At 43.6% G+C, this 25,174-nt stretch overlaps 1 protein-coding gene across 2 annotated transcripts in view; it reads right to left on the bottom strand.

Moving 5' to 3' along the window:
- The window catches only part of csul (protein arginine N-methyltransferase 5), a 116,507-nt gene that overhangs the window by 53,148 nt on the left and 38,185 nt on the right, over positions 1-25,174 (bottom strand). The window contains exon 5 of one of the 2 annotated variants that reach the window (XM_070529551.1): positions 2,657-2,811. In XM_070529551.1, the coding sequence (XP_070385652.1) occupies positions 2,657-2,811 (155 nt within the window). The remainder of the gene's footprint in view (positions 1-2,656; positions 2,812-25,174) is intronic. The other variant, XM_070529554.1, reaches the window with a different exon arrangement.

The following is a 25,174-nucleotide window of genomic DNA, read 5'->3' as shown; positions in this document are numbered from 1 at the left end:
ATCGATGCAGCTTCCTACATGATGGTCCTGAAGCGTCTGAGACACTGTGTGTGCCACATGCAACCAAATTTGTCAAAAGAGGGGCGCGCTAGATTTCGCACCACAATAATGCCCCTGTGCACTCTCCATGAACAGCACTTGAGTTTTTGCTATACAATTCCATCACAGTTCTGGTGCACCCTCCCTACTCACCAAATTTAGCCCCATGCATTTTTTTTCCCCAAAATGTAAATTGGTGCTCTGGGGGCAGCATTTGGTGGATGTGACAGCTCAAAAGTAAACATCGCTTCTGAAGTGCTAAACAGGAAAGGACGTCTAAGGGTGTTTCCAGCAATCGAACAAGTACAACCAGTGTATTATGTCCAATGGGGGGGGGGGGGGGGGGGGAAGAGTCTTTTGCAGGTGACCACAAGTTATTGAAATGAATTTTTTTCAAACATACTGCAAAACTTTTTAGACAGGCCTCATACATATGCAGACTACCACGTACAAAGGCAAATCAGAGTCTTTGCCCCTATGTTTTATTAGCCAAAATAAGGTACATACAGGTATAATTACAAATATGCGTACTATTCTACGTACCTTGCACTATTTTTTCACATAGTCCCCACACTGGCTGAGACATTAGTCCCATCACAGCACTAAATTTGAGATGCCCCTATGGTCAGTCAGCAATGCACGCGGCCTCCACGAATGCTCATTGTCATGCAAGTCTTCACGGCCTTTTGCGAGCTCATATCATCACTACCCTGCACTTCTCAAAGCCAGACACCTTTCTGCATACATGGGCTGTGTTTTCCTGTGGGTTTCGATAGGCGTTCGTCCCTTGCTCCATAGAAAATAAATCGCACTTCATTGCTCGTACACTGTGGATATGTGAAGCACAACCTACATCTTCAACAACTGACAGCAGCACCATGCTGCAGAGCTACCAGCAGATAAAGCCGGGCCAGTCCAACAAAGGCCCACCGCTGGGAATGGATATGGATATGCTGACTTTGCATTTACAGCTGTAATTCAGCTAAAAAAAATAGGGGCAAAGACTTTCTGATTTGGCTCATACATTCCACTAATACCCAAGCAGAATGTTGAAACAATAAATTGAGTTGTCTAGAGAAAAATACACAATTATTATTGCTGAAAGCTGAGTGGGTTGGTTACTGGCAATATGAAACATGCTTACAGCACTAAAGGCAAAACACAAATATGAAATGCACAAGACGAACGCTGTTTCATAATGCCAAATTCGTAGGCTGCCTAAAGGCAAGGCATCCTTATTGAATGACAGGAAATTATTCAGCAGAGCTTAGTTACTCCATGCATTCACTCAGAAACTAGCACCTCTCTGCAACAACAGTGGCTCCCATGCAACAGAATCATTCGGCCACTTACATCTGGCCTTCTCCCTGAACTTTTGCGATTCACACATGAGTAAAGTAGAAAACACTACACTTTGGCTATTCTGACATCAATCCAGGTATTTACAGTAAAAAAACTCACTTTAATGAAGTTGAAGGGGGGTCAAGATTGCTTTGATATATATCATTACTTTCTTACAAACACTGCCCACCCTTCATGGAAAACACTGCTCCCCAAAGAGGGAGAGGGGGGCACTGCCGCAACAAGTTGGAATCACATGGCGCATTTTCCGCAACTGAAAACAATGTGTGAAGAATGCCTGCATGTCTTTTTGTCTGTCTTAATAAATTGTCAAGAAGCCAGGTGAGGCAGCATTTACTGTAAGCCAGCATGCTATTTATGCCTCTGCCTTCAGAGAAGCAAGGAGTGAGAAGTACAAGCATGCATCCATTTCAATTCGTTGCACTCTCTACCTTCACAGGATTAGCAGAGCAAGCACGACTGTGATAAACACAAGCATATGTCCGCTGAAATTTCTGCCTTTACAGCACTGGCACAGGTGTGCTAGACATGCATATGCATGTACACACATGCCTGTGTTCTGTTTTGGGTTCTGTTGTTTCCCCTTCTGTGCACCTGCAGACCGGAACTATGAAACTCTGGCTGGAACCGAAACTTGACAGCAGTGCTGCTAGTCTGTGCGACCGCTACTCGAGCCACCTTCCTGAAGCAGCTGGGAAAGAGCTGGTCCTAACAGGACAGAGGTTTGCAGGAAGATGGAGGCTTGAAGTGATCAACAGTAGAACAAGTGAAGCCACACGCTGGAGCCAATATTTTGAAAGGCACACATTCCCCCATCAAAAAAGGAATGCTGTCAAACAATTTATGTGTCAGGCTGGAGCCAATGTTTGGACAAGTTCCCTACTCGAAACGCTGGCACCAGCTTGGGACATCTCTTGTTCGACCACTGTTAATCAGAGTAGGTCTTAGTAATGACCAACACCAGTACACCGTGAAGCAAAAATAATCTGCCAGACTAAACTGTTCTAGTGTTCTTATTTAGTATCCATTTAAACACTCTTGGAAGCCACATAACCAACACAAAAGTTTTAGAAGAATAAGATGTCAGGAACCTTAAACATAAATTATGTAAGTAAAAGTGATTAGATTCACATTTCATTACCACATTGCTACAGTGGAGAAAAGAAAGAGTTCCTGTTCCTATAATTGAGTGGCTGCAAAGGACAAACACACTGAATTCCTTGTAGCGGGGCCATTATATTGTGATGGAGCATACCATTCCCAAGGGTCCTCATCATGACTTATCCTGTCAAGGTTGTTGTTGTCATCATTGTCACACTCACGGTCCTCTTTGGACAATGAGCACAGGTGGCGCTGACTCTGTACAGAAGGTGCCTCCATGGGAATAACAAGCCAGGCCTGGAACATCAACTGCAAATTATAGGCATGATTACTCGACACTTAAACCAACCTGAATGGAAATTAAACCAAAATACAATGGCCAACTTACTAAAGTGAAAAGATGAGCCCGGTAGATGCTTGCCATGCAAAGAAGAAAGAAAGCAGCAGGAAAAAAAGCACCAATGCCATGCATATCTGTAACAAGCCTCATGCAACACATACAAAGCCCAGCAATCAATAGATGTAAGAGGTCCTTATTTTAGTAAGTGCCCACATTAAGACCACGTGCAAACACTGACGCAAGTAGCAGGTACAAGGACACATCTTGCTCGAGTATTTTTTTTTTTTCTAAAGCACAGCTAGAAAGGACCTTTAGAAAGAGTGCATGCATGCAAGACAAGACACAGGGTCTGGGTGGTGCACACAGAGCATTGCCGGTAAGATGAAGCACAGTGGAGCTAAAAAAGACAATGCTTGTTTATCAGAAAACAGATTTCTATCAAAGTCAGCATAGAAGAATGCAAACAAAAGTCACTCATAATCCCTCCCTGCAAAGGCTCAACTTTAGGCTGATCGAAATTCTGCTTCCCAACAAGGCAAATGTTTATTACACAGCATCTTTGAATATCCATTATGAGCTGAGTACACTGTGGGCATAGTGGGAGGTCACTGCATGTGCAAGTAGCTAATGTCTTAAGCCACCACCAGCCAGCACTAAATGTCAAAGCTGCACAACACAGGCCACATGCTTGCATGCTCCCTTTCTCAAGGTGCCCCCTTGATGTATAATCATCATAGTTATCTAAAAATGCATGCCCAGTAAGAACATGGTGTGATCAAAATCAATACAGTATTACCACAATGACATGGATGTATCATTATACATGAATAAATAAATTTTAGCATTAAACACAGGGCCTACTGCATAGAAAAAGTTATGCTTCTTCCAAGGTCCTGTCAGCTTTCATCTAAAGCTAAACATTCATCCTTAAATAAGTGCCATTCTCAACCACAACATCCTCACCAATAAGCAGTACTTACTGTGTCTAAATAAATAGTCTAATATAACAAGGTCTGCATGAACAAGCTCTCGCACACTGAATGTATTTGTAAATATCTTTTCTTCAGACTTATCACTGCCAGTTTGCAGCACACAAAAAATGATCGGCAATGCTGCAAAAAACTAAACTTCTTCAATTTTCAGAGGTTGCCTACAATTTAAAAAAAAAGGGGGGGGGGGTGCTTCTGTGAACAATCTCTGCCATCACACAAATTAAATTGATCAGGATACCAAAGTGTTATGCTTTCTTTCGTTAAAAAAAGAAGAAAAAGAAAGAAAAAAAATCCTTAACATAATGTAGTTTGTCCTTGTTTACAAAACTGTACCAAAATCTCCAAATGAAAGGCTTTATTCTGACATTCACCAACTGTCAGCAGGTATCAACTGCAATGCCTAACTTGTGAGAAACACTCGTGGGCAGTTCCTCATTAAAAAAATTGAATTCTGGAACGTAATTACATGCCAAAACCACGATAAGATTATGAGACACACCATAGTAGGGGACTCCGGATTAATTTTGACCGCCTGGGGTTTTTTAATGTGCACCTATTGCACGGTACACAGGCGTTCTTGCATTTCATCCCATCAAAATACTGCCACCACGACCAGGATTTGATCCTGCACCTTTGGGCTTAGCAGCGCAATGCCAAGACACTCATAAGAACCAGCATTTGAGCCAGAAGCAGTAGGATTTTGGTTCACTGAAGGAACCATGGAAATAAGGCAGCCCACACCACAGCAAGCAAGCTCCTCTCTTCGCCCTGCTGCTGCGAAGTGCTCCCTTCCCTCCTGCCAATGAGTGCCAACTCCTCACATGAAGTCATATTGTGCCAGAAAATTCCATCATGCGTGGCAAAACTTACTCCACACTCATCTACACAGCACCGCCGCCGCATTCATGCAGTAGAGTTATCCACAATGCTACCCCCAACAGGTCGCCTGAAGATTTCATGAAGGGGTTCTGGAACTAAAACGTTGAAATCCTGCCCCTCAAACAATGGGATGCAGTCACACATGCCCCAAATTGTTTATTACATGAGAGGTCTGTATCATGCACCCTTCCCTGCCCTAAAGCCCAATTCTGCAGGACGTTCTTCAGCATTGGGCACCAGGCTGGTGTTTGTCCACAAACCGGCATTGTCAAGCAAGGGATGTACAACCCTGCCCATCCCAGACTAAGAGCACATTGCTTTACCAGGTGCTCCCACCTCAGAAAAGACCGTCACACAAGTGACCCTTATTGGGAGGTTTTCCTTACTGCAGACAAAGCCCAGCGACAAACTGATTATTCCAAGAAACTTTGCCAATGTGAAGCTCAGCAACCCTCACAGGACTCTCAAGCACCCTCAGCCAAAATTCACCATTAAGGAGGACCAAAGCACCTCCACCACACCACGAAGAAGCTGCAACAAAAGCAAACACCATGCTGCACCACGTTCAAGCACCTGCAGTGTCTCCATCGTACCATAAGAGTGGCTTGTTGGGCTAGTTGGTACATGGTTATACTAGGAGAATGCCAGCAAACTTGAGAGTAGCCACCTTCCTGTCTTTTTGTCTATGTCTGCCTCTTGATTTTTCTACTCTCAAGTTTGCTGCCATTCTCCTAGTATATCATCCATGGTACCAACTCAATCCAGGTCTCGAAGATGGGCGACGGCAAGTCAGCCACTCGGCCTACCCAACCCTACACCATCATCCCCAACCTCTACAGCATAAGAGCACGTGCAGCAAAGTATGCACACTCAACGATAGCACAGCTCCTTCACGAATGAAGTTCGCACTGCACAAAACTTACCCGCAACCTTTCATAAATCTTACCCCCTCCCCCTCCCCCACCTCTGACCAGCAGGCAAGCTTCCTACAACATGGCAGTTGCATTGACATACAAGCATAAGAATAATATGCCTTGCTCCCTACACCACTACTGCACTACCTCGCACACCTTAATTCTTGACTACACCAACCCAAGACTCAAACGCGGAATCCCAACTGCCATCATCTACAAGCCCATGCCAGCACAATGCAGCCATGCAGGAGCTTAAGGTTAAGTGTGAAGCCAAACAAGAAAAACAGGATCAAAATGTCTCAAAAAGTCTGAAGCCTGGCCCAAATCCCAGATCGCAGAACATGTTCAACAAGCTATGGCTCAGGGGTCATTATAACAACAACAAAAAGAATTTTTTGTCACAGAAAGCACACTAGCCACTGCCCTTGCCACTGTTCTTGAAACCAACATTAAGCCTATCCCAGAACACCTTGACACAACGAAATGAAATCAAGACAAAACCCACTTTGCCCGTTCAGAAGAGCACAAACTTGCCTGCTCACAAAATTCACACCCATCACACCCATCACACCCAGCTACGACATGATGAGTAAGGGAACCATGGTGAAAAACTTGGTCATGTGGCAGTGAAACAGCAGAGGGCTAGCCCGAAAATACTAGCTTTTCACACAGTACATTGCCCCACAAGCGTGGCACCCAGAAGTCTTGCTAGGAGCCTAACCACCATCTCCCCTTAACCACTTACGGTATCTTTGACAACACGAACTTGTTGTGAGTAACTGTCACTTTTTTGGCTTATGATGAACAGATGTAGTCAAAGGGTATTTTTCCATTTATAACATAGATGGCAGCAGGCATTCTTGTGTGCTGAGGTTGCCCTGTTTGCATCCCAGAGATTTTCCTGTTCTTTCAAACAAACATGGCATCATCTGTACGGCATTTTAGTGCAGTAGATTGCTATGCGTTGGAGGATGATAGCAAAAGCGAGGACGTGATGTGGATAGCAATTTGGCTAACAGGCATTAGTGTATGAAAGGTGCAACAAATGGCCTTGTGATTGTTTGCACTACTGTGTTGTCATTCCTTTGTCCCCAGAACATGGATAAGATCCCAACAAATGTCCCCAGAGTTATTTTTGCATTTTGAAGATGTTTTCATTAGGTGAAGCGCCAATAGTGATGGCACACAAGAAGGAATACAGACAGGACAACCCTATCCTGTCTGTATTCCTTCTTGTGTGCCGTCACTATTGGCGCTCCACCTAGTGAAAGCTATGCACCAATTAGCCCCACAACGTGTTTTATTGAAGATGTTATTGAAGCATTTCATGTCATGAAAAATTTGCCATTTCAGTACCATTATTTTTTTTCAAATGAGTCCTCAAGAGGTTAACAAGATGCACTGCCTATAGTATTCACACAACACACACACAGCTTTCGTGAGGAAACATCTGGCCATCATAACAGCACATGAAACACTCCACTGCACCATGGTCCACATCCTGCTGATGCGAATAGGCAGATAAGTTTTCTTCAATGAAGCAGAGCGGGCCAGAAAGGCAACAGTGAGCTGCAGTAGTGCGGCAAAACAGAAGCCCACTGATTTTCAACAGTTTACCTCTGCAGTTAATTACAAATTTACAAATCAATTTCATGTATATTAAACAAATCTATATAAATATATGTGTAGAATCCCCACTTCGGCTATGGGAGATTGTGGGTTCGAATCCCACTGCCATCAGACACCCACTGGTTTAAATGGGCACAGGTGTACCCCAGCCTGGCGTTCGGGGTGATACACTTGGGATAGAAACCTGTGCCCTAAATTCCTGTCGAAACCATCATGAGCACAAAAAAGTGATGTTTGGGCCGCCCCCACTGCGGCCATTTCCCATGAGGTGCCCCAAATGCACCTACTAAGGTGGGGACATGTTCAGGTTGAGGACAAACACCCCTTTCCAAGCGCTGAGGTCCCATAATGGCCAAGCACCAGGCTAGGAGCGTGCTTGTATGTATTTTACTGGTAGGTACCTGGCGGAAGCATTTGCCTCCCACAGCCTCGGTGGATGCTCTTCAACGCGGCTGCCTGTGGTTGGACAAGAGGCGCCCAGAGACAACTTGTAAATCTCTATTGGGCCCTTTTTTGAGATGTGAACCCCCACATAAAGCCAAGCATCAGGCCAAGGAACATCTCTACTCATTAGAAGAAAAAAAAAAGAAAAAAAAGAATAGTGGGTTTCCAGCGGCACCAGGATTTGAGCTCGGTACCTCCAGCATACAAGGAGGATGCTCTACTGCTAAGCCACCGCTGCGGTAACTTCAACACAGCGCACACTTCACGAAGGTACACCAAAAACACCTCCCAAGAGAAACTCGCCACTATAGAGCATTCAACAGTCACAGTTCACACTGCTCAGCAACCCCAATTCTCACACACGCCATGGCAATTCAGGGGAACGAGACACCACACCAGACTTTACACTCATAAAGGAACAGGATCCTCCTGGCACAACACCCACATCACCCTCACCAGCGACTACACACTAATTCAAATTACACTGCATACGGGGGCATTCAAACGCTGTATATGGTGCAATCTTCAAACAGACTGGCAAAAATTTCGCAATGAACCCATGAACCACCCGCTAGGCCTCTCACTGCAGGAGTGGACAAACACACAGAAAATTGAGGCCTCAGTGGATGTTCCACACGTAGACAAACCCCGGCTGCAGCTATAAAAGACATACCACGGCATCCTGAAGCGCTTGAAATGGAACAAACTGAATGGCTGACTGAGACATTGAATCAATCTTCTAATCGATGAGATACCAAAATATTCGATCACCTCACCAGAGAACATTGGATCACCATGAGCAACAGAATCAACGACAGACACCCTACATCTTGGCTCTGTGTGGCATCTCATACCGGCAACCCCACAGAGTAAAAGAGAAACCACCAACAAACTCAAGAACATGTACAACTCTAAAGACCAGCTTTTCTCAGACCTTCAGGACATCCACAATGCGGCTGTAATGCCATCCACATATGACCCGGAAGACCTGGCCCTCACGGTCCTCATTAGCTGCAATGTTCCATCGTGAAGATGCAAGAAAACAAAACACCCGGCCCCGACAAAATAATCACAGCACAAATCCACAACCTATCAAAAACGGCTTCGATTTCCTCCTTCCTCGGATGAATATAGCTGCCTGGTTAGCTCAGATGGTAGAGTGGCTGCCCCGGAAAGGCGGTGGTCCTGGGTTTGAGTCCCGGACCAGGACAAATTTTTCTTCAACTGTTAGGCTTTTCTTTCAAAGAACCTATATGGGTTTCCTTTTTAGCAATTGCTACGTTTGGGTGGATGTCTGATTTTCCTTTTATTAATTACTTCTCTCCACCTTGAGGGTTTCTGCAGGACTATTACGTCAAAACTGCAGTTATTTGGATGCAAGTTTCCTGCACAGCTGGCTGAATATGTATATTTTACAAGGCATGCAAGTAACAACATTTCTGCAAGGTACACTCTGGTTGACATTACTTGAAGGGGTCCTGCACTTTTATATAGGATAAGCAGTGCAACCAAATCCTTCATTGCTTCAAACTTTTCACTGTGTCATATGCCCCAGTGATCTTAAAACTTCACCTTGCCATGGCACCCGTCTCTACTTGATAATTCACTTGCAAGAACATGAGCTCAAGAGTAAACTCCCTTTTGTTATCCAAAGCAACAATTCCAAATTGCATGAAAACCGACGTCTTCACTGTCCACAACTTACTAGAACTAGCTCGACCCTTGTTCTGTCTCACTTAAGCGGCTCCTCTTCGAGCCCCCTAGAAAATTTTGGTAACACCTTGAAAGTTGTGAAGCAAAGTCCATACCATAAAGTGATCTACTGTAGGAAAAAAAGGTTTATCAATAGAGGAGATACAAGCAAACGAAATGTTGCAATCTGGTTATGCAAAGCGGTGAGTTAACCTCCTCACAGCAGAGGCTCTCTCCCATGAGCATCCGCAAGCAACATTTCTCCCCTGCCTTCTCCCATATTGGATCCAAAGGCTCACATGATATTTATGTAACAAGCCATGGTTCCACTTTTTTCTTCTCCTTCCTTTCTTGCTGGGCAGCTTATTTCCAGTGACAGTTGTGTGCTCTGCTTTCCACGGGAACCCCTGTATTGTTTGAATTGCTGCTGACAATTTGTGCACTGCAGGTGAGACCTATAGGAGAGAGCTGTAACATCATCTCTGCTGGCAAACAGACTGACTGCTTTAAGAATAAGGGCGCGTGGGCTTTTAATTAAATTTTCATCTCCATTAACGGTGTTCATAGGTGTAAAAACAGACATCATTATTAATGCATGATCTATGCACTACTTCATGAAAAACCTTGAATAGGTTTGTTTGTCCTGGTTTCTTTTTTGTTATATTTTATTGAATGCAGATAGTTCTTGGTACTGTCATTGCCTTTGCAGATGCCAAGAATTGCTTGTTGCCACAGTACTGCACTTGTATGAGATGGGTAGTTTTTGGCCACTGCCTTGAAGTAGTGTTGTATAATCATCATGGGACACTCACCGACTCAGAATTCGGCTGAATGCAAAATGGGACAGGTGATCCCACATGGCAGACAAGGGCCTCTGTTTCAGCCCCACACAATGTAATCATCAGTGCATGCACATATGAGAAAACACTGACAGTTTGTTTGCAGCAATTTCTCTAGCACTGCCCAAGCTAGCTTGGGTTCTAATGTAGACACCTAGACACAGGTTGTTTCCACCTATCCTGAACAGGCAATACAAGATGCCATCTGCATCAATGACTTTTCATCCCCAAAGAGTGACCAAAGCTTCACCATCTTGTCACATTGTGCAGCTACTCAGCAGATGGCTAGATAATGACAGCACTGACTCATGGTATCAGCAGAGTAGGAACAATACATAATCCATCAAGGATGGGAGGTGAACTTAGACCTTTTTGCAGGTGTACGCACCACTGGTGCCATGGGATAGCTATGCCACCCCTCCCCACCTCCACCGCTGCACATGTGTCAGCTCACAACAGGTAGTCTGCACCAATCCCAGCAATTGGGGTAACCTGGCAAAGAATGTGGGAGCACTGAAGTTAATCCAGAAATGCACCTGCTGCGTACCTTTGTGTTGACCATCTCGGCTTGATACACCGAGTTTTATCATTCACTTCCAGCATCATTAGCTTGCCTCAATGAGCTGCTGCTGCTGAGGGGCTAATTGTCGGATGCACATATGGCACCAAACTTTGCTTGGGCTTATCCAAAGCTTCCACTACACTAATATCTTCTGTTCATTCGACCACAACAAGGCATGCAAATGTGGTTGACACTATCCAATGCATCTATAATTAACTTTTTTAATATTATTTACTTATACTGTTGGCCTATTAGCCGTTACAGGGTGGGTCAGAAGCAGCACCTCCGTGATCCATACAACATTAGATGACAATCACATTACATAGCAACCTAACTCACTTAATACATTACAGCACAAAAGAAAACAAGGTGCACACACAATATAGTCCATTACATATTCAGAATAAAGAAGTACAATTAAAATAAAGCACTAAAGAAAAAAACCTGTGCATACAATATATACATATGTGCATGTTTCACATAACTTTTATCTTATTTTCAAGTGCTTCTATACTGGTGCTTTGTCGCACTGATGTTGGTAGCATATTCCATTCTTTAAATGTTCTTGGAAAGTAAGAGTATGCATAACTGTTAAGGTGCATCTGTGGAAGCTGAAAAGTACTATCTTTGCTTGTTTACAATGTTCTACCTTGTCACACTATTAAATAAAGTGTTCTTAGTAAGAAGGAACAAAAATTTTAACCTAGCTATGCACCTTCATTCAGTGAGTATAGGCAAGTTCGGTGAATTCAGGGTCTTAAATCTTGCTAGAATAAACCTGGATTTTCTACCCCCATTGTACTCTAGTCTCTCAATTAACCCAGACTGATAAGTATCCCAAATGATGCTAGCATATTCTAGCACAGGCTGTACATATGTTAGGTATGCCATTAGTTTTACTGACTGGAAGCCAGATCGCAGTTTGTTACAAAAACAAAAATTTTCATGCTTGTGGTTTCGCAGATTTTGTAACATGGCATGCTCAGCTTAAGTACATGGATATATTTACCCCTAAGTTTTAAGCGTGTCAACTAATGAAAGCATTGCAGAATTCACCGTGTAATCGAAACTAAATACATCATTTTTTTTTATTCTTTATATGCAACACAACAGTTTTATCCTCATTTGTTTTTATCTTCTATTGCATGGTTATAACAATGCCACTTTTAAAACAAATGAAAAGTACTTATTTGAAGTGACAAAACGTTCCCCACTCATAAGTGCCCCAGAATGCGACCCCCTTCTGCACCATTAGTGAATGAAACCAAAACTAGGTGTGTCAAGAGCGCATGTAACCATGCGTCGACAGCGTATTCATGACTGCACGTAGCAATCCAACTGGCACGCTATTAGTGAAGCATAATCCAGAAGAAAACTGTAAACTAGCTAAGAAATGATGTCCATCTGAAATTTCATGATAGTCGAGGCCATTGGGAGATTGCATCTGCCAACAGCGCAGCCCAATGGATGTCATGCATCATTGCAGTCTTACCCAATTCAATTTGGAGCTTTCTGCCTGTACTCGCATGTTTTCGATTAAATTCACAGGTAGACTCAACAACTGCCTGCAGGTAGCCCATGGATCCGAAAGAGGTGGCTGCTGATGATTAACGTGAACATATAGCAGCAAGCTTGCCGTGATGGCTAGCTGCCTCCCTTGCACAGATTAATTTTCGTTATCACCACACTACGTCAATGGATCTAATATAGCTGATTTGTCAGAAATCAGTGACCAAAAGTTATGAACTCTGGATGCTGACGATGATTATGCCATGGATGCTGCTGACTAATGTGAATATATAGCAGCAAGCTTCCCGCGATGGCCAGCTGCCTCACTTACATAGATTAATTTTCGTTATTGCTGCACTACTTCACTTGGCCTAACACTCGCTCTTTTGTCAGAAGTCAGCAAGTGACAGTTATGGATTGGTGTAGAGTCAATAAGCATCTCTTCGCAGCACCAGAACAGCGCACGGAAAGCCGTAGGACATCACCTTACCAACAACTAGGGTGAATAATCTGAATAGTGGCAGCTTTATTCACGGTTGTAATTTTTGCCACATCGATGACACCGCCTGCACATCAGTATTGTCAAGGGTACGTTTGTCACAGTATAAGAGCACCAAATAATCACCTACATACTGACGTATTTTCTTGACCTTTGAGCTTTCGAAACATGCTTGAAGCACTCGAGGTGTCAATGTTGCGGTTTCTGCACCTCACAAACTTTCAAGATTGTACTCTCAGGCCAATGACAGCTTGGCTTCTCAACAAAACAAGGGTACACCACTAAGCATAAAGTTCTTGTCATGTGGTGAAGGCATAGTTTACAGACACCATTATCGTGCAAGGGGGAGTATGCAGGCCAAACTCAACTATGCCTAAATTAATGGCTCCGAGAACGTAGATATAATGCCGAAAAGGTTGTCAGTGGGCACCTTGGTGTGCATTGTCGTGATTGTGGTTACCGGCTTCTATTTGCTCAAGCACATGCATTCACAAAAGGAAAAGATGAGCTCACTATAACAATCATTGAAGCACGAAAAATTTCAAAATGAGGTGGAAAGTGCATCAGTGCGGCTTCATCATTTCTGCCAAGGAGTGCAATTTCATATCACACACTAAGTGACACAGCAACACAGGCCGCTGGATGCTCCTGCAGATTGCTGCTTTGTGCTTTTGCTCTTTTGTCTCTCTTATTTTTTTCTTGTGCGAAGTGTATGCTCTCAGGCAAAAAAAAAAAACTTTTCAGTTGTTAGTTCAACACAGTGTGTGTGTGTGTATTTTCTGTCTTTGTCTGATGCACTGGGAAACTTAGGTAAACCTTTGCATATGGGTTGGTGGCTCCCACCACCTGCACTCAGGCAGCGCAGCTCTGGCGTAGTTTATCATTTGTAATATGAATATACTACTTTTAACAAAATGATGCAGATTAGTGCAGCAATCCCACCACTGCTTTTGAGGCTCTTTAACACATATCAAGAAACGCTGAACTGAGTTTTGCCAAAGTAATGGAAGTCTGCTGTATACAACCCTGTCTTGGTCCCCTTATCAAGTTAGGGGTAACAATTTTTTCAGTACTTAAAGCATAAAGGAACTAAAGAAATCTAGCTTTTAAAGAGAAAGAAAAAAGTTTGCAGTTATTTCGATGTAGTTATGAAGTTTTAGTGAGTTCTTGTAGGCAGGAAAATTGAAGTTTCCTAGCAGGAATTAGAGGGTTTATGTATGGTAAACATCACATTAGCCCTCTAATGCCCAGTGTCACAAGTTTGTGACACCAAATCCACGCCAAGTCCACACTACCACGCACAATTTCCATGCTAGTTTCTGTCTGTGTCGTCCATGGTGTCACTGCAAATTATTGGAGTGCCACCTTTGACCAATAAATTGAACAAGAAGCGAGCAACTCTAGATGAGTCTAGAGTTGACTACATACAACTATGCAATTTTCCATCATCGTCTACCAATATAGCAGATGAGACTGGCAGCGAAATAAATATGCTGTTTGTTTGCAGGTTTAAGAAGTACGCACCTTAGATGGGAAATAAGAACGTAGACACAAGACAAGCACTAACTCACAACTGTTAACAATTTAGCAATTGTTTTGTGTCCATTTTCTTTTGTGCCATCTAAGATAGATTTTATTGGCAGGAAAGAACAAAGGTCAACCTGGGCTTGTGCCATCTAAAGTGTGCCTCGTTAAATCTGCATGTATGAACCAACTAGGCCTACAGCACATTCATTCTCTTTAACTTTTTGTTGTCATGCATCTCAACATTCTCCCTTCCATCAATAACCTTACCAAAATGCAAGTTTAGCAGCAAAATGCCTGGATTTCTGCTTTATTATGAATTCATTCAAGCATTTGTGCCTTCTGCACTCTTGTAGTTCGATGGAAATGGACTGCACACAGAGTAAACGAATACATACAATATGAACATAATTTAGCAGCATTAATGAAATGAGGTGAGCAGCCAGACTATGAGCACCCATTGTAGTGTCACTGGCAATGCTTTAAACCCGCAATTTCACGGATTCTGCTGCTTCAATGCACCACTGAGTGTATAGCTAAGCACAATGCTCACATGCTGTTTACTTCTCATAGTGGGTGCATCGCTCAAGGAAGGGCTCCAACTAACTATAGGGTCTTGTGTGCCCATTTAATACAATAGATGCACATTGTTTTTATGTATTTATTTTATTTATTAAGATCACTACATGCACTCAGAGGGCATTATTACAGTGGGGGTACATTACAAACAAGATGAACAAAAAAATAAAACAAACTGTACAAATAAAATTAAAGCTATACAAACAAAACAAAAATAGAAAGACAGTGTCAGTAAACAGCAATCACATGTGTCAGTCAAATGCAGAAAGGTGCCAAGGTAACAAGTGCGCTAGACTTATTGTCATCAATTAACAGTTCTACAAAATGACTGTGCATCATGCAGATGTTTCTTTGAGTAAGGCAACAAACGACTCAACAGGCGCAATAGCAACTAGAGCTACCGCATATCGCTCCCTTTAGAGATCAAGAGTTGTGCAATTGTTTTCCATTCACCCGCTTGCACCCCCGTTTGTCAAACATCATCAAAAGCAACCATGCATCATGGAGTAGCCACCACTAAGGCACAAATAAACAGAGTTGGCAGTGGCAATGTCCCTGCATCACCACAGCCTAGGCGACTGCTTCTGAAAATTAGTATGTCTTGTTTGTTTGTTTTTCAGTGCTAAAATTGCATCATAAACACGTTTTTTTTTTAGTATTTTGAATTCATTCAGAGTTGTAGTTTTGCATATTTTGACAGATGGTGCCACCATGCAATACTGAAGACTGCAATACTAGACGATCTCTCAACACATGAAACAGGATATGTCTATTCTTTCAGAGGAAATCAAACAACTAGCGTAACTTAATTGTGTAATAAAGTGGTTACTAAGCAGCCCAGATATACAGGGTAGGCCGCTGGGGTAGCACGGGTCAACTACGATGTAGCTATGCATTTGGCTACTGAGTATGTCCCATGTGGGGTTCCCTCACAACCTTGGTTTGTATTACACACAAGTTGGTGGACCTTTGCACAACTCTGCTCCCTTCAGAAGCATATATACAGTAATGCTAGTAACAACAGCATCAGGCGAATTGTTTGACTCATGTATTGTGTCTGGAAAAAAGGATGACATGAATACTGCAGTGAGGCACCAAATCCTGAATCGTCTTACTGTTATCCTTCCTTTGAGAATAGTAGAAGAAAAGAATTATAGATCATGATCAAGTTGGCTCAGTACACATCTTCCACCAGAAGGCAAGAGTGATGACAGCTATCTCAGCACATAGATGACAATGACTATGCATGCAATATTCAAGGCCATTATCCTGTCCATTATTTCCAATAATGGACAGGAGCAGTGAGGGTGAGGAATATGAAAACTGCAGTTGGTCCAAAAGCATGTCTCCTAGCAATAGAAAAGGTGGCATCAAGTGGATCAGAATCAGAATTGGTTTTATTGCGATGATTGGAAAGATTACAGGATGCTAATACAGTCGAACCTGGCTATATCGAACTTGAAAAAAAAATGCCTATCAGTTTGATATAGGGCATAATTTGATATAAGGCTGCTAAAGAATTGGACGTCAAAAAAGCACATACCATTTATAATATCACTTTATGGATGAAACTAGCTTAGTTTTGCATGAAATAGTCCTGTGTTTTTTTCTGCTTGGGCAATTTCGCTGCCTGCGACGCACGCACTTCTTAACATTGTCTAAAGAGTCAGAGCAGCTGAGACCGCAAACTTCCACATTCGCGCAGGAGCACCGGACTAGTGCGAGTACACCAATCACCTCGGAAGATGTGGACAAAGGACCATCGTCGCTTCCTCATTGTGCCCACTTTCACTTGTGCTCAGTACGATGTCGGCAATGTAGCCTTCGTTTACGGGCACTGCCGTGGTCGCGACACCATCATCTGCACTCACAAACTCGTCAACGGCTTCCGAAAATTCTGACAACTCACTCCAAACTTCGGCAACACCGGCAACGGCTTCGTTGCACTCATCAGAATTTACTGTCATCAATGGGCACGCGGAAGCCGGCACGTCTGAAGAAATTTCGGGTGAATCACTTGTACACGGCCGTGCGTACGCATCGGGCGCCACGAGCACCAGGTCGCGAGTTTGTCCGCTTTCGCCCTAATCTCCCCCTTATTCTTCAAGATCGTGCAGAGAGTATCTTGCACGTTGTGGAGTCATCTGACTTCTCACCGTGTTCGACCGCATTTATGATTTCAAGCTTCACAGCGAAAAGTAAATACTGCCGCTTCATCATGGATCATGGCAACGCTGCGGGAGAAGGCCCACGAGGTGCAAACGTTCTCCCACAAGGTGCAAACACAATAAACAAAATAGCAGCGAGACAACTCGCACATGCGCCAGCTTGCATGACGAGGGCACAAGAGCCTCTGACTGGCTGTCTGAGCAAGCGCTGCGGGAGGGCCAGGATCGTTTTTTGCAAGGGGGTGTCGATGGATCGCCCCACGCAGCACGGTCACGGCAGGGGGAGCGATTAGATGGAGCCACACTGCCGTGTTTCCCCGCAGCCACGAGGGAAAGCCAACTTCTGGGAGCACCTTTGCGGTGCTTGACGTTCGATATATCGGGAGTCGCTGCTATTTTTGTTCAATGTAAGCATAATTTTTGCTATATATACTCATTGTAACTATACCATGTTCAGAAATTGTTTGATATACAGAACAATTCAATGTAAATGGGTTCGATATAGTCGGGTTCGACTGTATACAGAAGGAGGTCCCGAAGTCAGTGACTGCAATGAACATACCCTGCACCGAGCAAGGTCAGATGCCGCAGTGGCAGAAATCTCTAAATGAGAAAGGGTGTGAAGACTGCAGTTAAGTACTTTCAGATGCATCTTTTGTTTTTTGAAGCAGCAGCGTGCTCAAGCCAGTGTTCATACAGTCGAATCTCTATAATTCGAACTCAAAGGGGCCCGAAAATTTGTTCAAATTAAAGGAAGGACTTGTTCTTGAAGTATTCGTGCACCGTAGCACAAAGCACGAACAGTGCGAGTTGTGAAATATCGCAGCACTCAAGCACACATCGAGCAAGGACCACGAAACTGCCCAAGCCGGCTAACGCTAGCTTCCCAATAATGGCAGAAAACGAAACTTTAGGGAGTGGGCTAAGCAGGCGCTGGGCCGGCAACACCGGCACGGAGGCACACGCACCGAGACCATCAAAGGTGAGGGAGTTACGAGGGAGTTGAGGAGGGCAATGAGAGCGCAATTGAAAGGAGGGGCCTGGAAGGAAGCGGATTTGCTTTCCTGCCAGCCTGATGGCTTTTCCGCAGTTGCTTCCCTCTGCGATCTCCCATACTTTTTCCTTAGTCTACTGACAGATTGCTGCTGCATTTACATTCTTCGTCCTGTGTTAACATGTCATGTCTTATGGAGATGATGAAGTCATTGCCACTGATCATAATCATGTTGGTGTGCTCCCTTCTGTTGCAGTGTCGCCGTGTGCAAAAGACAAGGAGAATGAGGTACTGGGTGTCACCTTCGCATCGTTGTATTCAGGGTTCGTCTTGTACAGAAACGAATGTGGCGTGCTGTCTCCGACAACCTTTCCATTGGGATGTTTCAGTTTAGACTTGTCATTGTAAAAGAAACCATGACAACCAAAACAAGCGCAAATGAGACCAAACTAAGCCTACCAAAACAAGCGCGAGTGAGAGCCGACGCGAGCAGAAGATAGTGCGAAACAAGTGATCCGGCTGAACCAGACGAGAGTACGAATAGAGCGGTCGGGCAGTTCTGCATGCCACCAGTTTCCCGCGTGTATGTCACTGAAGGGGCCACTCTCATTGATCTCCTCCGCTCCAGGCTCGCTTGAAACCACGGCGTGCCACAAAAAATCGGCATAGGGCTGATCCCTCCTGCGGCACGCGTTTTTAAGGCGTAAGTCTTTAGTGGCTCATGAGTGTCCGGGTGCAGTTCATGGTGGATGCAGGATCACTGGCAAGGGGAGCAAGGAGAGGAGGTGCCATGCCAGTAGCACTGTGCGAGTGGGCATGTGGGAGAGCGCGGACATGCGTGTGGGGGTGTGCGCACATCGGCAACAAACCTTGCAGCCATATGGCTGTGATTGCATCCCATGCTCGCGGCCACGGTGGCATCCATTCACAGAACAGTTCAGACAACAGCAACAGAGGCAGTCATAGATAGGCTTTCGCCTATCGCAGTTTAGCTCAGCAAAGTGCCCGTAGATTTTTTCCACTAGTGTGGTTGGAGCATTACAGCACGACACAAACAGCAACCTTGCTATTTGAGAGAGGATAAAATTTCCACCACAATACCTCCTCCTCCCCCCCCCCGCATGCAGCATTGAGGGGTCTCTGCTAAGCTTTTCCTTTATGGCGGGGTCAGCAATGCTGGTCGGAGGCGCCGCGACGTGATTTGGCACGCTGCTGGGCGCATTGTCAGAACGCAGTATGTTCGAATGAACCATCTCAAATGCTTGCACGTTCGAATTATTGGGTGTTTTCTCCCATTCGAATACACATAACTTTGAGGGGACCACAGTGTCAGTTCGAATAAACCAGAAGTTTGAATTAACGAGATTCAACTATATAAGCTTTTGTTGAAAAAAATTCAGGGGTTTTCAAGGACTTTCAAGGCACTGAAAAAGCATTTTCAATAATTAAAGCACCATGACGACAGCAATAACAGCTTGAAAACAGAACAATGACACAAAGAATGAGCAAACATTTTTTTTTATTGCATGCGAAATGAAACAAAAAAAAGAGTGCTCATGAAGTTTTTTCGCATAAACAATCACCAGGCACCGCAATCAAGATGGCTAAAAAAAGAAAAGATGATAATCAGATTGGATTGGCTTGACTCTTGGACTGCATAACCCTTGTGGATGCACACACAAATAATATCTTTTATGCTTAGCTGAAAGCATCCAATGATTTTTAAGCACTATATGAAATTAAAGGGCTTTCAAGAACTTGAATACAGCAATTTCACAATGAAGGGTTTTTAAGGGCTTCAAAGACTGCTATGAACCTTATCAAGCAAGGAAAGGATACTACGTATTCCAAAGCAGAACGACAGGCAGCCTAAAAGTAAAGGACAGCCAGTTTCAATGTGCTTCAGTTGCAATGCACACCTGTCTCAATACACACTACAGTTAAACGTTGATGTAACAAACTCCAATGTACCAAAATAATCTAACACATGGCTTGCTTTTCGTAACTGCATATCTATAGAAGCCATGTGTTTTTAACCACAATACACAGAAATGTTTATCCACAATTTCAGTATAACGAAATTTCCCCGCAAGTGCGCTCTTGCAAGGTGAAGCTGTCCTCAGACACCACGCTGCACATAAAGTTGAGCAACGAAAAAACTATCAGGGTCTTCATGAAACATGAATAGATTGTTTCAGTAATTAGTGCCCATGTGTGTTTCAGGTAGTGCAGTAGTGACAAAAACTCACAGCTCCCTGCACAAGCATCTACAGTTCGTACAAAGCGCAGAGTTCCTGCAGCACATGATACTGCACTGCTCAAATGTGACTGTCAGCAGACGCCGTGCCATGCGTAAAGTTGCGAAAAAAAAAAAAAACTACTTATATTTTTCCAAAATATGTGAACGAAATGTAACAGTCGATAACACCCACATACGGTTCCAGTGGTGTGGAAACGATGAAAAGCTTACGGCAAGAACATATACGCTCAATGACCAAAAAGCCTTGGTGTGCAGTGTATACCACACCCATCTGCCCACGAACAGCGGCATGGGTGGAAAGTACAGCAGGACAAGCTACAAGGCACCAGGAAATTAATTTTGTGACCACACCTTTGCTTAGGTCAACCAGCATCTCGTTAACAGACTATCAACAGCAGAAACAGGGGCTGACGAGGTGCGCACTTGCAAGTGGTCAATGCATGGACATGTTTCAAAATAGGATTTTTCTTTTCCTCAAAATATTCAGGCCCAAATTTTTAAGGTATGCTGCCCTTACAGGTGTGCAAGTTGTGGTTTTTACAAGAGAATACACAGCATTTCAATGCAATGAAACTTCTATGTAACAAAGTAAAGTGTGGATTTTTATGACTTCATTATATGGTGGTTTCACTGTACACCTTCAATGCAAGATCGAATTCAAGAGCTTTATAAAAAATAAAGAACACTTGACAAGAAAGAAAAACCAAGCAATCCTTAATTGCGAGTTGAAGCTGAATAAATTTTCAGCATTGGTCGAAGAAAGATCAAATGCACAATGTTGCAAATGCACGACATGCTGATTTTTAGTAAAAAAGTACTAGCACAAAATTTTCCAGTTCAGTTTTTCCATATAGATGCAAAAGTGTGAGAAACAACAAAGTCTTCAATTTTTGCAACTCCAACATAAATCAGGCATTAAAGGGTTAATAAACAAGTGGTCCTGATCCACCCCTCTGACTTGGTGAAAAAACACAGTCTGAGGATAGCATACGCAGCTGTGAACACCTATGCCAAATTTTGCAGTCGTACGTCGCAGGTGGCGCGTGGAGCTCACAAGCAAGGCGCAAAGTCACCCTTTTCTCAAACACTCTCTTTTCAAACGAGGCCTTCTCCTTGCCAGTTTCGAAGCTGTCGATGGCTTGCACGTCATCATATGCAAGATTCCCACAGACAGCTGTTACTGGCCCATAGCCAACATCAATCAAAAAGGGTGTTTGAATCAGTGCACTTTTTCCTACTATTACTGTGTAGACAACGAAGTTTACTAAATGGGCTGAGGTAAGCAAAAATCTGTTTTGAATTTCAATAAGAATTACATACTTCTGGAAGAAGCTGACTCGTCTGCTCACACTCGGCCGCGGCTGCTTGCGTTGGAACTAAAATTTGGACTATTGGTGTCGTAGCTGCTGGGTCTCCCCAATTTCGATTAGTAGAGAGTTTTAGAATTGGGGGCCCAAGCAGCTTGGGGACCCAAGAAAATTGTGCGCCACAAGTGCGCATGCGCAGAACCCAAGCCAGTCTTGGGTTCTTGCGTTCGCGTTAACCCAAGACCCAAGAATCGAAAACTAGCGTGGGCCCCCAAGCCGTCTTGGGCCGCCCTCGCGGGTGACAGCGATGGCGTACAGCAGATGGTCGCAGAGCAAACTTGATTTACTTAGACTGATTTTCGCCATTTCACGCGGGTGATGATGTGATATGATAACTTTATTTGGAATCCGGCAGGTGAACTCGCAGGTTTTTCGCAGCGCGTCACAAGAAAACACCAGCTAAGAGCACTTGGCTTCGATTGGCTTTGCTTGGCTTAGAATCGCACACTTAATTCGTAATGCTAACCGGTACTAACACAGTTTCTTACATTTTATTGTTCGTTCTTTTTGCTCAAAAATGCATTCTTTGTTTTCACTTGTAAAAAAAGAGGTTCATTTTTTTTTTTCTTTCAAGCACCTTTCTATTTTCCACACTGCGACGCCCCGAGCGCTCAACCCAACGCTGTCTGCGTTCGACCCAATCCTCAAACTCTGCTGCTCACCTAAACCCAAGAGCAACCGACGCAACGTGGCTTGGGCGCCCAGAGCCTTGCGCCCCCAATTCTAAAACTCTCTAATTTCTCGACTCAACTAGCCTTAAACCCTGCAAAACTTTAGGTCAGACCTTAAGTATACTTGCTCACATGTGCTCACTCCTGGCCGCTCCTCTATAGACGCCTTGGCAAACACCGCTTCGTAGTGGGTTATTGACAGCATTTCAAAATGTGCAATTTGGATGTAGCTACTATCCATCGGTCAAGTTGGTGCAGGACAAAACCAGTCCATACCACGTAGCACAGCCACACTGGAGCACATAAGCGCAAGTGCACATTCCAGCCCTGTCGTGCACATAGCAAACACTGCATTATAATAGTTAGCCACTACAGTTGCATGTAGCTGCGCCTGCTGCGTAGCATAGATCCCGCGGCCACCGCAAGATGCCAGGATGAGCCTATTTGCCGAGGAAAACCACTTGCTCCGAGTGGTCTTTGTGGGTGACACGCAGGGCGGGTCGCCCCGAGCGCCAACATTTGACTAGAGCAGGTTGTCTATTTCCCGAGTTGCACACCTTTGGGGTACGTCACCATCGTCGTCAAAGGTCGTTATATTAGGAATTCTTAAGTGCGAGTCCACAGTGCGGCATCCATCGCTTACCCCATGTGCGTGCTGCCTACATATATACTCGCACAAGCGAACAAAGATGAAGACGACGTTTGTTCGACCCTCTGAAATTGTGTGATTGCCGTAGAGATAAGTTCGAAAGGACATGTGCCATATACCACTCGGTGCGAGAAAACACAGCCTCCAAGTCTGGGGCATCCTAGATACCAAAATCACGTGAACAACCAAAATCAAATTTGAACTACACGCCACGAGGATGCTCAGTAGGCGGAGCCCTGCGGCATGCCTTGTTCCGCAGGAGCCTTTGCAGTGCAAGGCATTGAAGAAGGAGCGGGAGCACCGCGAAGAGGATCAAAAGCGATCTCCGATTGCCAATAACTTCACTTCTGCTGAATGCACTGAAGTACTTTTTGCTGCAAAGCATTTCTGAAATTGTCTGTTTTAACTTCAATTGCTCTCCACTTTGATAAAGAGTCTTTCAGGGCCTCTTTAAAGTTAACACATACAGGTCCACATAATTTAACAGCAGCTCTGAACTCATGAAGGTTTTTTTGGGGGGTATGCAGAAGGCATCTTTTGAGACTGAAGAAAATCCGATTGATAATCAAATATTTTTACAACGGTTTTAGAATAATAACGAGCCGTTTTCACCATTAATATAAAACGGAGCTCATTTCCTTGTATATTTAGAACATTAGTGTTCTGTCATTACATTGCACATTATAAAATATTGTTCATTAGAAGCACAAATGGAGCATTAGGAACAAATAGTAAGCAGTTGGTTTGCATACTCTGGACTCTTTGGTGAGTGCGAATGATAGTTAAGCTGGAAAAGCATGGCACTCTGTATGGCGTGCTGCACCATGTAACTTGTACTTTTTGTTTATTACAACTGCCACAGTGAAATTTATTACACTTTTGCTCCAATTTTATGTTTGATTGTGCACAGCTGGTAATTTAAAATATTCAAAAACTATTTGAATATATTTGTAATTATGAACAGCAACTATTTGATTCCAAGACCGAATTGTTCTGGAGAAATTCAATTTAGTATTTGAAAGTTTTGGAACAGTCAAACCTGAATATAACGAACCTCAGTTTACCAAAATTTGTGATGTAACAACCTATTTTCATTATCAGATTTTAGTTGCATTGAAAAACTTTTTTTTTAAATTTAACCAAGCAATTTCATGACACGATTTCGATTTAAGGAAGTTTTCGGCCATTTTAAGCACCTTGGATTCTGTACGACTAGTCTGTCTAGCTATAAGAGCTCTAAGTATAACATGTTGGCACAGGCAAAAGTTACGTCAAGCGTCCTCGTGCATAAAAGGTTTCACATAAAAACTGCCATCAAAGCAAGTGTGTGCGAGGTCGCAGTAGGCAGAAAACGATGCATCATTTGTTGCCCTAGTAAACAACTTGCAGAGGCCACAGAGCACATGGCAGCTTGCACCGCTCAGAGAAACACGAGATCTGACGATTCTTTCAGCGCAAGGGGGATGGGGAGGAATAGGTGAACATGCGATAATGTGATCAAGTGCATGGGGGTAGGACACCATGAGCCACGGCGATGCATTGCTCTCGGCACGATCTGCACTGAACGCGCTAGCACTCATAACGGCACTATTATGGCCTGACCTTCTTTCGATTTGTTTATAAATGCTTACTAACAATAGCCACTATCCACCAGGAGTGTTCTGGGAATTTGTAAAATTGTTTGTAATGCTAAAACTTTAAAGCCTCGAATTAATGAAATTCGTGATTAAATGAAGTTTTTTGCTACAAGTACAACTTTGTTATATCAATGTTCGACTGTATTCACAACACCCCTAGCAGTTTGCCAATCACTTCACCTGACGCAGCACATTGCCTCCATATTGCACCATTTAATTTCAAATACAGTAAGTGCAGGCGCCTTTCCTCACGATATTAGTATGGGACATTGTAAAAGTTCACCATGCTAGAATTGTCCACAAGTGCTATCAAATACTTTTTTGCTACCACATAACCAAAGCAAACAAATAATGATAACAAATACGCAATTCTACAATTTTATGTTTAATTGTGTGTCTCCTTTAATGCTGCATGTGATTGTACAGTTGAGCAGAGGGGCTTGTACACAACTATGTATTAAAACTGAGTGATCAAATACTGTACCTTGGACGAGCTGAGTTCACCCACACATTTCTGGTAAAAA

Source organism: Dermacentor albipictus, chromosome 1, assembly GCF_038994185.2.
Source record: "Dermacentor albipictus isolate Rhodes 1998 colony chromosome 1, USDA_Dalb.pri_finalv2, whole genome shotgun sequence".
Lineage (NCBI taxonomy): Eukaryota > Metazoa > Arthropoda > Arachnida > Ixodida > Ixodidae > Dermacentor > Dermacentor albipictus.
The sequence above is the reverse complement of the archived record's forward strand: the minus strand, read 5'-3'. Positions and strand labels throughout refer to the sequence as shown.